This window comes from Diceros bicornis, chromosome 18, assembly GCF_020826845.1.
Source record: "Diceros bicornis minor isolate mBicDic1 chromosome 18, mDicBic1.mat.cur, whole genome shotgun sequence".
Taxonomy (NCBI): domain Eukaryota; kingdom Metazoa; phylum Chordata; class Mammalia; order Perissodactyla; family Rhinocerotidae; genus Diceros; species Diceros bicornis.
Window position 1 is genome coordinate 55,925,196 of NC_080757.1, and position 12,349 is coordinate 55,937,544.

General features: G+C 52.3%; 1 protein-coding gene across 12 annotated transcripts in view; it reads left to right on the forward strand.

The window, feature by feature from the left end:
• TMEM94 (transmembrane protein 94) overlaps positions 1–12,349 on the forward strand; it is a 34,491-nt gene that overhangs the window by 7,701 nt on the left and 14,441 nt on the right. For 4 of the 12 annotated variants that reach the window (XM_058561588.1, XM_058561590.1, XM_058561591.1 and 1 more), the window contains exon 1: positions 6,559–6,777. In XM_058561588.1, coding sequence (XP_058417571.1) covers positions 6,724–6,777 — 54 coding nt within the window. In that variant the 5' untranslated portion in view covers positions 6,559–6,723. Of the gene's footprint in view, positions 1–2,612; positions 2,743–6,558; positions 6,778–12,349 lie in introns of those variants that run through there. The other 8 variants (XM_058561583.1, XM_058561584.1, XM_058561592.1 and 5 more) reach the window with 4 other exon arrangements.

The window sequence follows — 12,349 nt, forward strand, 5'->3', positions numbered from 1 at the left end:
TTTCATTTTAGTCATTCTAGTGGATATATATTAATATTAATACTAATAAATGTATTGATATAAATATTAATATTATTTAATTATTTAAATATTAAATAATTAAATTCTTCCCATCCATGAACATGGTATATCTCTCCATTTGTTTAAGTCTTCTTTAATTTCTCTCAGCAGTGACAGATCTTACATATATTTTTGTTAGAGTCATCCCTAAGTATTTCATAGGTTTTTTTCATACTATTGTAAGTGATATTTAAAATTTTTTTTAATTTTTATTTTATTTATTTATTTATTTATTTTTTTGTGAGATCAGCCCTGTGCTAACATCTGCCAATCCTCCTCTTTTTTTTTTTTTTTTTTTTGCCAAGGAAGACTGGCCCTTGGCTAACAGCCGTGCCCATCTTCCTCCACTTTATATGGGATGCCGCCACAGCATGGCCTGACAAGCAGTGCATCGGTGCGCACCCGGGATCCGAACCGGCCAACCCTGGGCCGCCACAGCAGAGCGCGCGCACTTAACAGCTTGCGCCACCGGGCCAGCCCCTAAAATTTTTTATTTAAATATATTTCATTATAGCATATAGAAGTTTAATTTATATTTGTATTTTGACCTTGTATCCTACAACCTTGCACACTTATTTGTTCTAATATGTTATTTGTAGATTGCTTAGGGTTTTCTACATATATGCTCTGGTCTTTTTGCCAATAAAGACAGTTTTACTTATCTCTTTACAATCTTCATGCCTTTCAGTTTTTTCTTCTCCTTAGTTTTGAGTTCTCATTCCTGACCTAGGGGGCCCTTTGTATTTCTTGTCTGCTGATGATAGTAATGTCAGCTATTTATTAGGACTTACTACGTGCCAAATACTGTACTAGAGCCTCCACATGTAATATTTTACATAATTCCTGTTGCACTACTGTGCAGTAGGTATTGTCATTTCCATTCTATGAACAAAGCCCCTGAGGCTCAGAGAGACAAGTGATTTCCCAAGGTCATTTGGCACTTGATACGTGTTGGAGCCAGGATTTGAACCTGGGGGTATTTGGCTTTGAAGCCTGTGCTTTTTTTCACAATGGGCCAGGAGAACTGGCCCTTTAAGGATACAGCTGCTGCTTTCAGATCAGACAGTCAAAGACAGCTCTCTCCCAGAATCCCACTTGTGGAGTGATGGGAAAACAGAGACTCTTAGAAAAATGTCCTGCTCCTGGCTGCCCTCAGTGAACTGCTGTGGTTCCAGCTGGCCGCAGAGTTATTTCACTCTTGTAGTGTTGGCAGAAAGAGTTAAGCACAATCCCCATGTGGCTCCTGGTGCCTTTCCCTGTGTGGTGACTACCTTATCCAGCCCCTGCTGGGGTGGGGTGTCATGGGGACCTCGAGCTGTACTCGTAAACAGGCCCTGGGCAGCCTGAATCAGAGCAGCCTTGGGGAGAAGTGGATTTGGCCTCTCGGGATCCCGTTTCAGTTGGCTGCCAAAGACCAAATGTCACTGCAATGCGAGGCTGCTTCAGCGTCACTCTCCGTCTCTGACCCTTTGGGGCTAGCTCAGCTTCAAAGCCCTGGCTGGAAAGGCAGGGGCAGGGAGAGACTTGGCAGGACAGGCCTGGGACAGCACTTTTGCTGCCTTGGGAGGAATCAGATGGGATTTTGGAGTGGAGCTGGTGACTACAGAGCCTCGGCCTCCTGGCTAGGGTCCTCCAGACACAGCTTTTTTTTTATTGTTTCTAGATACCTCTTTTATGGATCAGTTCTTCTGGGCTTCTTAATGAGACTTTGCTGCAGGCCCTAAAAAGAACTGCCCTAGTCAGCAGGTTAGTGCTTTCTCCACGAGTAGTCACCTGGCACCAAACCAGATTACTCAGTGGCACTCTTTACCCAAACACGTCCTGGTCTGAAGTCATTAAAGCATGTTGGCTGCCCAGATGGATGAGTTAGGGTCAGGAGTTTTGTGGGGAGGGGGATGTTGGGTAGGGAGATAAGGCAATCTTCATTTTCCAGATTGTTGTCAGATTGGGTCACCCATCCTTGTGGACATCTGCCCAGTTGCCTGTTGAGCACTGCCTTGTTGGCAAACCGCACCAGAGGCCCGGCTGTCTGTGGCCATGTATGTGTTGGCATGTGGGGTGTATTTCCCAGCAAATGGAAATAGATGGATGCCGTGTTTCTGGTGGCAGCAATAGAGTGAGCATGTCTCTACTTTCTGTCATCTCCCCACCACTCTCCTGATTGTTCTAGTTGTCTCTAGATTCCAGTTTACCTTAATGCTAACCTTCGCTTTTTAAAAGGCTGATAAGCCAAGGCTTTTCCTGCCTGCTGGAAATCAGTGAGTTAAAGAGTATGTGTGGAAGAAAACATGTGCCTCTGAAAGTTAGGGTTAAAAGAGGAAAGCTTGCAGCCCTCCAGCACCCCTTCCGTAGCCCTCTCCCTCCTGGCCTCAGAGAGTGGAATTCGTCCAAAGCTGACTGCCGCTAGCACAGGGCCGGCCAGGGCCCTGGTGGTCAGTGGGGCCAGTTCTGTTCCACACACCACTCTGTTGTTCAGATGGTACTGTTGTGTTTCCCAATAGCCCGTTCCAGCAACCTGGACTTATTGGATCTCTTTCCTCTTTTTTCCCCAGATGCTGTGACTGTGGCAGAGCCACTGGGGTTTGTACATGTTGGGGAGGAGCCTTCCTTTCGGGGGTGACCACGTTCCTCTGGGCATGCCTGCAGTTCTCTGGGCTCATGGACCTGAAGGAGAAGCATGCGGTAGGCCACATTCTCTTCCCTTATGGGTATTGTCTGTATGTCTCTGCTGGACTCTCCCGACTTGTGTTTGCCTGGGAGGTCCTCATCTGGGGGCTTTAAACCATAAGTAAGAGAGGGGTACAGCTCTGAGGCTTGGGGTATCTGTGATCCCCTCTGAGAGGGTGCTATTGCTCAACTGGAAAGCACACACTCAGGGAGTTGTGAATAGAGGAGGAAGGGTAGACCTGTTAACACAACTGAATGGGAGCAGGATTCTGATTTGGGTTGGCTCCGAGCCAGTCTCCTGCTTCTTGCCCAGGGCTGTGTAATTTTGTTTGTTTGCACTTTGCTGGGGCTCTGCCCCAACCTGCTGAGCCATGTTGAGTACTGTTGGGCACCCTCTCTGTGGTTAGGGAAGAGCTCCCCAATCAGACTCCAAACACAGCTGCATAATCAGCTGGAGGTGTGCCTGGCCTCCAGGTACACTGTCTCTGCCTGGAGGTAGATTTGTCGTCAGAGTATCCCTCTTCCGTGATGAAGACTGCCATAGAGGAGGTCCTTTTGTCTCTTGCCTGGACTTCTGCCACACCTTCCTGACAGGTCCCTCTGTCTCTGATCTCCTTCCTCCACTCAGCTGACAGAGAAAGCTATCCAAAATGCAGAGCTGCTTCAAAGTCGTCAGTGGCTCCGTGCCACCTGCCTAAACCTTTCGGGTGGTATACAGAGCCCTCCATAATCCCGCTCCTGCCCATCGGCCCAGCGTCCCTAGCCTCCCCTGCCTTGGCCTTTATGAATGCTTCAGAGTTGGGACACACATCCTACATTTAGGCTTTTACCCTAAAATGCTCCCCACCCTTTTTCTTGGCAAACTCCTACTATTCTTTCTTCAAGACCCAGGTTAGGCATCACCTTCTCCAGATAAGTCCTCCTTCCCTGCTCCAGAGGTCACTCTTGTCAATATTCATAGTATCTCCACCATTGTACTTGTTATACTGTATTGAAATAATCTGTCTATCCCACTTTATCTCAGTGTCCCTGGCTCCTAGCATAGAGCCTGGCATGTAGCAAAGGCTTAGTAAATATTTATTGACTTGAACTTATGGATAGTGATCTTTCTGCCAAAGAAATCTTGGGAGGTTTGGAGAGGGAGCTGTGGGTCCCCACACTGGGCCTCTGGTGGTTCCTGGCTGATGGCTGATTTATTCAGCTCCAGGCTTCACATGCCTCTGGACAAGCTGTGGAACAGGCTTGTGGACCTGAAGCAGATCAGCGTCCTGTTCACAGACACCTCTGGCTGCTCTGCAGGTGTACCAGGTGATTGGTACAGAGGGAAAACTGCACTTGCCTCTGCCCTAGCCTGGGTGCAAGGCTGCTGCATACAGTTGCAAGGGCTGTGCACTGCTCAATTCCAGGGAGTACCACCCTAGAGGCTATGGTGTTGTGCAATGTGGTGGCCTGCCTGGGTGAGGCTGAATGTCCCAAAAACAGAGGACAGTATTGTCCTCTGGTTCCAGCCTGTTGCTGAAACACCAGTTGCTAGTGAATTGGAGAAACAAAGTTCTGTGATCCAGGGGGCTGGCTTCTCAAGCCTGAGGAAGAACACTTGAGCACCCAGTCTGGATAAGCTCGCAGGGGCCATTTTCCTGGAGGATTTTTCTCTATCCTCTTCTTTCTCTTTCTGGATAGGTGGGTCCTGAACTAGAAAACATCATCACCATCGTCATCAGCCATATTTATGGAATGCTTCCTTTGGGTTGGCAGAACTCTAGGCACTGAGGAGGTGGCCCCTGGCTTGGAGACGCTACAGTCTAGTTGAGGAATTGATAGTACAAGCAGCTAAGTCACAGAACCTGACGGGGTTTCTACCTGAGGTACCATGCGAGTTGTATAAATAGGCTTCTAAAGATAATCCCCGTGACCTCCAACAGTCGAAGGCTTCCTGGAAGAGTAGGAGTGGGAGGTTTGGCGTGGTGGTGGTTGATGGTAAGGTGGCCTGTCATCCCCTGGCAGTAGCCCAGGATCGGTTTGGCTGTTGCTGGTTGATTTTCTGCCCCCTGCCCCCCATCTCTTTATGACCCGCCCGTCCTCAGCGTCCTCGGAGCCTTCTCTCCCGTTTCCAGTCCTGCAACCACGGTGGCGTGCTGTAGCAGTGACGGCTGGGGTTCTGCCTCTTAGATGCAGAGCTCGCCTTCACTTGCTGAAGTGGGCAGTGTAGGAAGGGGTCAGGACGGGAGAGAGTTGCATGGAGGGCCCTGCAGGACACCTGGGTCAGACCCTGTTAGCTGATCTTTCTAGGGCCTGTCGCCCAGGAGGGAGAGTGTTGGCTTAGTTTTGGTTCCTGCAGAGCAGTGCCTTGGTAGAAAGCTCAAGGGGAAGTGCGACCTGGGAGCAGGGGACAGGGGAACGGGAGTTGGCAGTTTGCTAAGGCGGCAGCCATCCTCAGAGTGGCTGGCTCGGAAGCTGACCCCTCCTCCCCCTGGCCTTTGCCTCATGGGGACTTCCTGCCCTTAACCTCTGGACTGCCCGGCCCCTCCTTTTCTGTTCCAATTCTGCCCTGGGTTTGGCACGGGCCCCACGGGGAGCTGTGCTAGAGAAGAGGGAGGGGAGAGGCCAGCTTGAACTTGCTGAGGCTCTCTCTTCCCTGCGGCTCAGATGGTGTTGTCTAGGAAACAGCGCCCTGGAGAAACATGCTCGGGCTCCAGCCTGCGCTCTTGGGTTATTGGACCTGTTAGGCTGCTTCCTCTCCCTCGGGGTTTTGCAGTCCCATCCTAGGGGTAGCCTGGACTTAGAGAAGTTTCCTGTCCACTCCCAGGGCCTTTGGCCCCTCCTTCACCCAGGGGGTCAGTGCTGAGAGCTTCCTGTGTGTCAGACTTGGGGTCCCAGAGTGATGCGTAGGCTCTGCCTGATGCTCCGGAGGTGCTGAGGCAGGAGCCCTAGGTCACTGGCCTCCTCTTTCCGCCTGAGAGATGAGGCCCAGGTGTCTGCAGGCCGTCTCTTGGTCCCAGTGGTGCTTCGGCAGGTGTGTCTAAATGCGGCTGGACATTCACCAGCTGCTGGCCAATCTCTGCCCTCGCATTGAATAGCGGCTATTGGAACCTGCCGCCCCGCCCCAATCTGATGGGAAGGTATTGGGTCCTAAGCGCTGGAACCCTCAGAGGCCTTTCCTTTTGGCTCTTCCCTCTTCTGCTGGATTCTTCCACTAGCTCCCTGGCCCCCTGCTCTGCCTCCTAGAAGTCACTGCTCCAGTCTTCTCAATTGCCAGTTCTCCCCGCTCCACTCAGGATGTGCTGCTATTAGTAACTCGCAAGGTCCCCTCTCCCCTCCTTCCTGTGGCTCTAATGTGGAAAGAGCTATTGTTGGCGTGGCTCCATGCTAGGAGTCTCTGAGTGATTTTGGGGAGCTCTCATGGATGGCAGGCTCACCACAGTGGGGTTCCTATCCTTGTCCAGTGACTTGGGGCCAAGGAAAGGTAGTCTGGGAAGAGAGCCCAGGTACTTCTTGATGCCGGCAGTTGCCCTCAGGGCCCTGGGCCGACAGCAGCCATTTCCTGCATAGTTCTCCTCCCATGCGTGTGTCCATACACCCCTGGCTGCACGTCGCCCCTCTGCTCACCCCTCAGTGACCTTCTCTGATGAGTGGGCCAAGCTTCTGGACATCTGGCAGAGCATCGTACAAACTTTCTCCTCTCAACCTCCTCTCTCCTCCTTCCCTCCCTCTTGCCTCTCCCTCCCTCCCACGGCTGTGGCTGCCTCCTCCTCCCTCCCTAAATCTGCAGCGTGACTGGAAATAGGCTGAATTAATCAGCAGATTGAAGCTCTACTCTGCTGCACCAGATTCTCTGCAGCACCCGGCTCCTGGCTCGCACGCTCTCTAGCTCTCCCCTCTTTATTCTCTTCTCTCACTCTTTCTCCCTCTCTCTCTTTCTGTGCCTTTCTCTCTCTCTCTTTTTGAGGGCGGTGTTGGAAGTTCTGTAGCTGATCCCTGTGGCTCAGGCTCTATCCCATGCTCTTTAAGCAGGCAGAGCTATGGATGCCCCATCAGGGCAAGCACAACAAAGTGAGTATGCTAGCTTGGGTTTTACATTCTGTTACAAATGCCTTGTTCCCTGCTTTGTGCGGGAGGCTTGGGTTAGCGGTTGCTACAAGTCTTGAAGATGGATGCCAAACCGGGGGCAGCTCTGATCACAAGGTAGCTAGGACCGTGGAAGGAGGCTGGGAATGGGAGCTGGAAAGCCAGTGTGTCTAGGTCGCTGCCAGCCAGGCTCCCGAGTCACCCAGAGCAGGACTGGAGCCGAGTTTCCCAGTGGGGCATCTGGTCAAGGTATGCTGGGACCCGGGTCTCATGCGCAAGTGATGGGAAGCTCTGGGCCTGGATGCCAGCCCTCCTCAGGGCCAATAAGGGGGCTTTTTTTGCTGGATCACATGAGTCATTGAGACAGGGGCAACCAAGCCCGGGTGATTTCTTCTTGGGTCTTAGTGCTGCAGAAGGAAGAAGATGGGTGAAAGTGCCAAGGTCAGCTTGAGCCCAGAAGAGGAGGAAGCGTGAGGCTTTGATTTGCCTGGCTGCAGATAGAGTCTATTTGTGTCTGGCCAAACTCAAAAGAGATTTATCATGACTGCTAAAAAAGACCCTGGTGTGTAGTGGCCGAATCTCTGCTTCAGTGATTCAGGCATTATGTGGAGTCCAGCTTCAGGTCCCCTCCCCACCTGCACCTGCACCTTCATAGCCAAGAAGGCTGTGATGGTGGGGACCTGGCGAAGGAGCCAGGCCCCAGCCAGTTCTAATTAATGGTTACCTGCTGTTGTCAAGGCCGAGGGTCAAGGTCTAAATTTATAACCTGTCTACCTGAGCCTCAGGGACCTTGATTCTGCTTGCTGCCGAAACAAGTGGAGTAGGAAGGAAAAGGGCTGCTATGCTGAGAGGACCTCAGAGGAGTCCTGAAGGGACAGAGGTTGGGGGCTTGGGGGCTTCTGGCTCTGGGCCACCTGAGAAACCTGACCGAGGTGGCGCAGGAGAGCTCGGGTTGGCTCCCGAAAGGCTCTTTAGACTGACGCCGATGCTCAGCTTCGGGCCCTGCGGCGATGGTCCTGTTCAGTAGCAGACTCCTTGCAGTTTTGATTTAACGGATAGGGTTCTTTTACCACCCTGCTGCTCCCCCAAATCGCCGTGCCCTGCCAGTGTCCCCCTCAGATGATGGAATGGGGAGAAGAAGCCCGGCTCACGATGGGCATTTGCCGCTAGCCTCTCCAGAGCCTCGAGTACCTCTCTGTTGGGTCTGGTTGAGCCTGAGCAGTTTAAACAGGGGGATGGGGTTGGTTCTACCTGGAAAGCATCAGTGTAAGTGGAGAAGCAGGGCCTCGCCTCCCCTATGGTGTCGAGACCTCACTTAGCCAGCGCTCTTCGTCCTCAAACGTGTCTGGATGTGCCTGGCAGTGGGGTGGGGTGGGAGTTTCTGAGCATCTGGGAAGCGGGAAGACTCTCTTACTACTCGTGGGTACTTAAGGCCAGGACAGCTTTTCCTCAGCCTTCTTGGCCCTGGTAGGCGAGAAAAGCAGACCTCAGATTGCATGTGTGTGACTCAGGTCCTTGGTTCTTAAACAAACCATACCCATCCTTGCACAGTCTCCCTGTTGGGGCCCAGGCACACCTGGGTGCCCAGACTAACTTGTGCTTTGAAAATAGGTGGCAGGGCCCACTCATTTGCTACCCCTTCCTGAATTTCCTTCAGAAAGTGGGAAGGTCTTCCACTAAGTTCCTCAGCTTTGGCTTTCACACCACATGGGGGAAAAACCACGGCACAGTGAGGGAAACAGAAATTTTACCCATGACTGGGACCTCCTGCCGGAGATGGGGTGAAGTGTTGCCATTCAGCGTCAGTGAGAGGCCGTGGCAGTTGGATAAGTTTGGTAGGGCCGTGGAGAGAAGGCTGGCCCAGAAGGCTGTGTCCTCGCCCCGGGGCCAGCTTGTGCGGGCAGGCACTTTCTTCAGGAGGCATGTAATTACAGAATAGCTTATTTTTCCTCCACTGTATTGTCTTTAATCACCAGTCTGGAGTGCTCCTGGCCAGACACAACATGCGGGGGCAGACGCACACAGTCAGCTCTGCGCTCCCCTCCCGCCTCTGCTGGCCCTGCCCCAGGATCGTCTGCCACCCTCCAGCCCATACATCCTACACCTGGGGAGCAGCAGCCTTCAGGTTCTAGGAACATGGGGGCAAAGAGAAAGAGTGAATCAGTTGCTAGACCGGGGAGGAGGAGGTCTTGGGTTTGGGGGCACCTGGAATAAGGTGGCAGATGTCAGGATAGCCACAGGGTAAGCAGAGGGGAATTGCTGAGTGTCCAAGGTCTATAGGCCTGGCCAGAGGAGGGATACCCCCCTGGCTTTCTGGCTGCTCCCCTTAGCCTTGCCCTGCCTTCCTGAGTGTGATCCTCATTCCAGAACAGGCAGCTTCCCAGGTGACCTGCAACCCCCTGGGATTTGTCTGGCCTTTCCTTTCTGTTGCCCAGTCCCCGTCTCTTGGGCATGCAGCCTCACTGCCTCTACAGGCCAGTCCTTCCCTGCCTCCAAGAGGTTTTCTCACTTTATCATTTCTGGAGGCCTGGCCTAGGCAAGTTCATCCTGGGAACTTTCACATCCCTCCTGCAGAGAGGGAGGGAGAGGGGGCTTGGGAGAGCTGAGCCTGAGGGAGAAAGGGGCAATGGGGAGGCAAGGCCCAGGAGGCCCTGATTTCTCACCCTAGCCCCTGTTTGCAGCGGGTGGGCCTTCCCAGGTCTCTTCTTCCCTGGGCTGGGAGGAACGGGCATCACCCCTCCGGGCTGCCCCTTAGACACGAGGAGGCTAAGTAGGGCTTTCCTTTCCATGTCAGGAGTCAAGGAGGCAGAGGTAGAGACCTTAGCCTTACCTGACACTCACTTGTCCTGGACCACGGCCTTTCAGGGAGGCCCCAGGATCCCTGCCAAAGGGCAATGGGTACTTTGGAGTACAGTAGTCATCCATGCTAGGGTGTGGGTCTCCTGTCAGGAGGGCCAGTTCTTCCTGAGCTGAAATAACCAGTTATCCCCTCTGGGAAGAGGCAGCTCTTATCTTCATAATCCCCCAAAGCCATCATGGAGAGATGGGATTAGGTGAGATTTAGGCAAGGGATCTGGGAAGTCTTGGGCCAGGCCGGCTCTGGAGGCTGTCTTCATCCCTCAGGCCCAGGAAGTTGGCAGGAGGTCTGCATGGGGCTCCACTCACGTACATCCTACCAGCAGGTCCACAGGGTGGATGCTCCCCCGTCCAGCAGCCCTTCTAGTTGTGGAGATGTGTGTCCTGCGACGGGCGAGGCTGCTAAGGGGAGGGGTGGGTCTGGAGACAGGCGGGGAAGAAGAAATCCAGAACATCAGTGGACAAAGCCAGGGCAGGACCCCGGGCAAGGCAGATGTGCGAATGATGGAAGTGGAAGGGGGAGGACAATGAGCCAAGGCAGCCCAGTGTCCCCAGCTCAGCCACCCTGGGTCAGGACTCAGTAGATAACTCCAAGTCTCTTTCTTGGTGCCCAGGCCTAGGGCTTCGCTCCTCTTGCTCAGGAACTTTTCCTGGTGGAAGCTCACATTGGTGCTCCTCAGGTGGCCCCTGGGAGACTCACTCCTCCCGCAGGTGCTGCCGTTCTTTTTCTTAGGACCCCCGAGTTGGGGATCTGTGTGTTAGATTCAACCTGGGGTAGGCCTCACCTCCAGAAGTATTTTTTGTGTGTGTGTGAGGAAGATCAGCCCTGAGCTAACATCTGCCAATCCTCCTGTTTTTGCTGAGAAAGACTGGCCCTGGGCTAACATCTGTGCCCATCTTCCTCTACTTTATGTGGGACACCACCACAGCATGGCCTGACAAGCAGTGCATTGGTGAGCACCTGGGATCTGAACCCGGGCTGCCAGCAGCGGAGCGCGCGCACTTGACTGCTACGCCACCTCCAGAAGTTTTGATTCAATAGGTCTGGGGTGGAGCCTGGACATTCATGGTTTTAAAAGCTCCAGGTGTTTCTGGTACAGATCCTGGGTTGACAACCCCTGATTAAGGTATCATTGGGATCAGTGATGAATGAATGTGTGCATTCATTCATTCATTCATTCAGCAAGGATTCATTGAGCTGCTGCTGTTTGCCAGGCACTGCCTTAGCAGGTGGTGGGAGGGGTGTGGAGATGGGAGAATTCGGTACCTGTTTTCAAGGCATTGGCAGTCTAGTGGGAGAGCCAGACAAGTAAATCTATGGTGACAGTTCTCTATGATGGAGACTGTGGGCTAGGTTGTCCAGCGTGCTATTGGAATACAAACCTTCCCCCGTAAGTGCAGCCCTGGGTTTTGGGAAAATTTCCCAGAGTGGGTGATGTTTGAGCTGAGGCTTGAAGGAGAAATAAGAGTTGTCTGGGGCAGGGAGTGTGTTCTTGGCTGGGAAAATACATCAGGGTATTTGCACATGGGCTGGAGGAGCATGGCATATGCCAGGAATGGCAGGAAGGGAGGCTGGAGAAGCTGGCAGATCATGCTCAGGAGTCTAGGCTTGATTTTAAAGGCACACGAGGTCAGCTGATCAGACAAGCCTTCACTCTGGCTAGGGTATTGCAGCTGGTTTGGAAAAGGTAGGGACTAGGGGGAGGGAGGAGAGAGGAGCTGGGGGTAGGGTAAGGATTTTCTAGTCTAGGGTGTTCTGGCTCTGGTCTGGGTGCCTGGGTGAGATGGTACCTGCAGGAGGAGGGGTGCTGACTTGCAGGGAGAGCCAGGTGGCGATTTCGGGGTTTTGGACTTGTGGACTCGTAGGTACCTGTGTCACAGCTGTGAGGCAATTCAGTAAGCGGATCAGAATTTGGGGTATTGGTCAAGCTAGAGGTAAAATTTAGTAGTTGTAAGCTTATTGGCAGTGGGTGAATCCAAGACTGTGGCTGAGATTGCCCTGGAAATGTACATAAAGTTATTAAGAAGATGTGAAAAGATGGACTGTGGGGTAGACAGAGGGGAAAGGACAGTCAGAAAAGGAGAAAACAGGAGAAAAGCCCAGGAACAGGGAGTCTCAACCAGGATAGGCAAGGCCATGGACTTGGGCACAGGTCCCAGTGTCTCCCGGGGACCGCCCCCGTCCATACCACCTTCTACCCATCCTCGGTGAGATGAGAGCACAGTGTAGTCGGTGCATGGTCCTTTCCTGGGAGCAGCTGTCTTGTTTCTGAGGTTATGTCCTTCCTGATGCTGTGGTGTGACAATATCCTCTGTTTTATGAAATGGTAGTAACAGAAGATGGTGGATTTTTTTAATGTTTATACTAGGAACAATGAAAAGCTAGCATCTGTGTGTTAGTTCTCCTTTCCCCATTTCAAAAAAATATGTATTTTCTGGCCCATGAAATCTAAAACTTGGTAGCAGTGAGGTAAATGAGAGGTCAGTGGTGAGAACATTCTGAGTGGGGCCAGGAGATATCTCGCTGATGGCAGGGGGTTGGGAGTTGAATGAAGGTGAGTTAGAAAACACTGAGTATAGAAAATTTGTATTGGTTTTTGTTTTAAACTTGGCTTTAAAGATTAGGAACTGTAGAGCCAGCCCTGATGGTCTAGTGGTTAAAGTTCTACATGCTCCGCTTCAGTGGCCCAGGTTCAGTTCC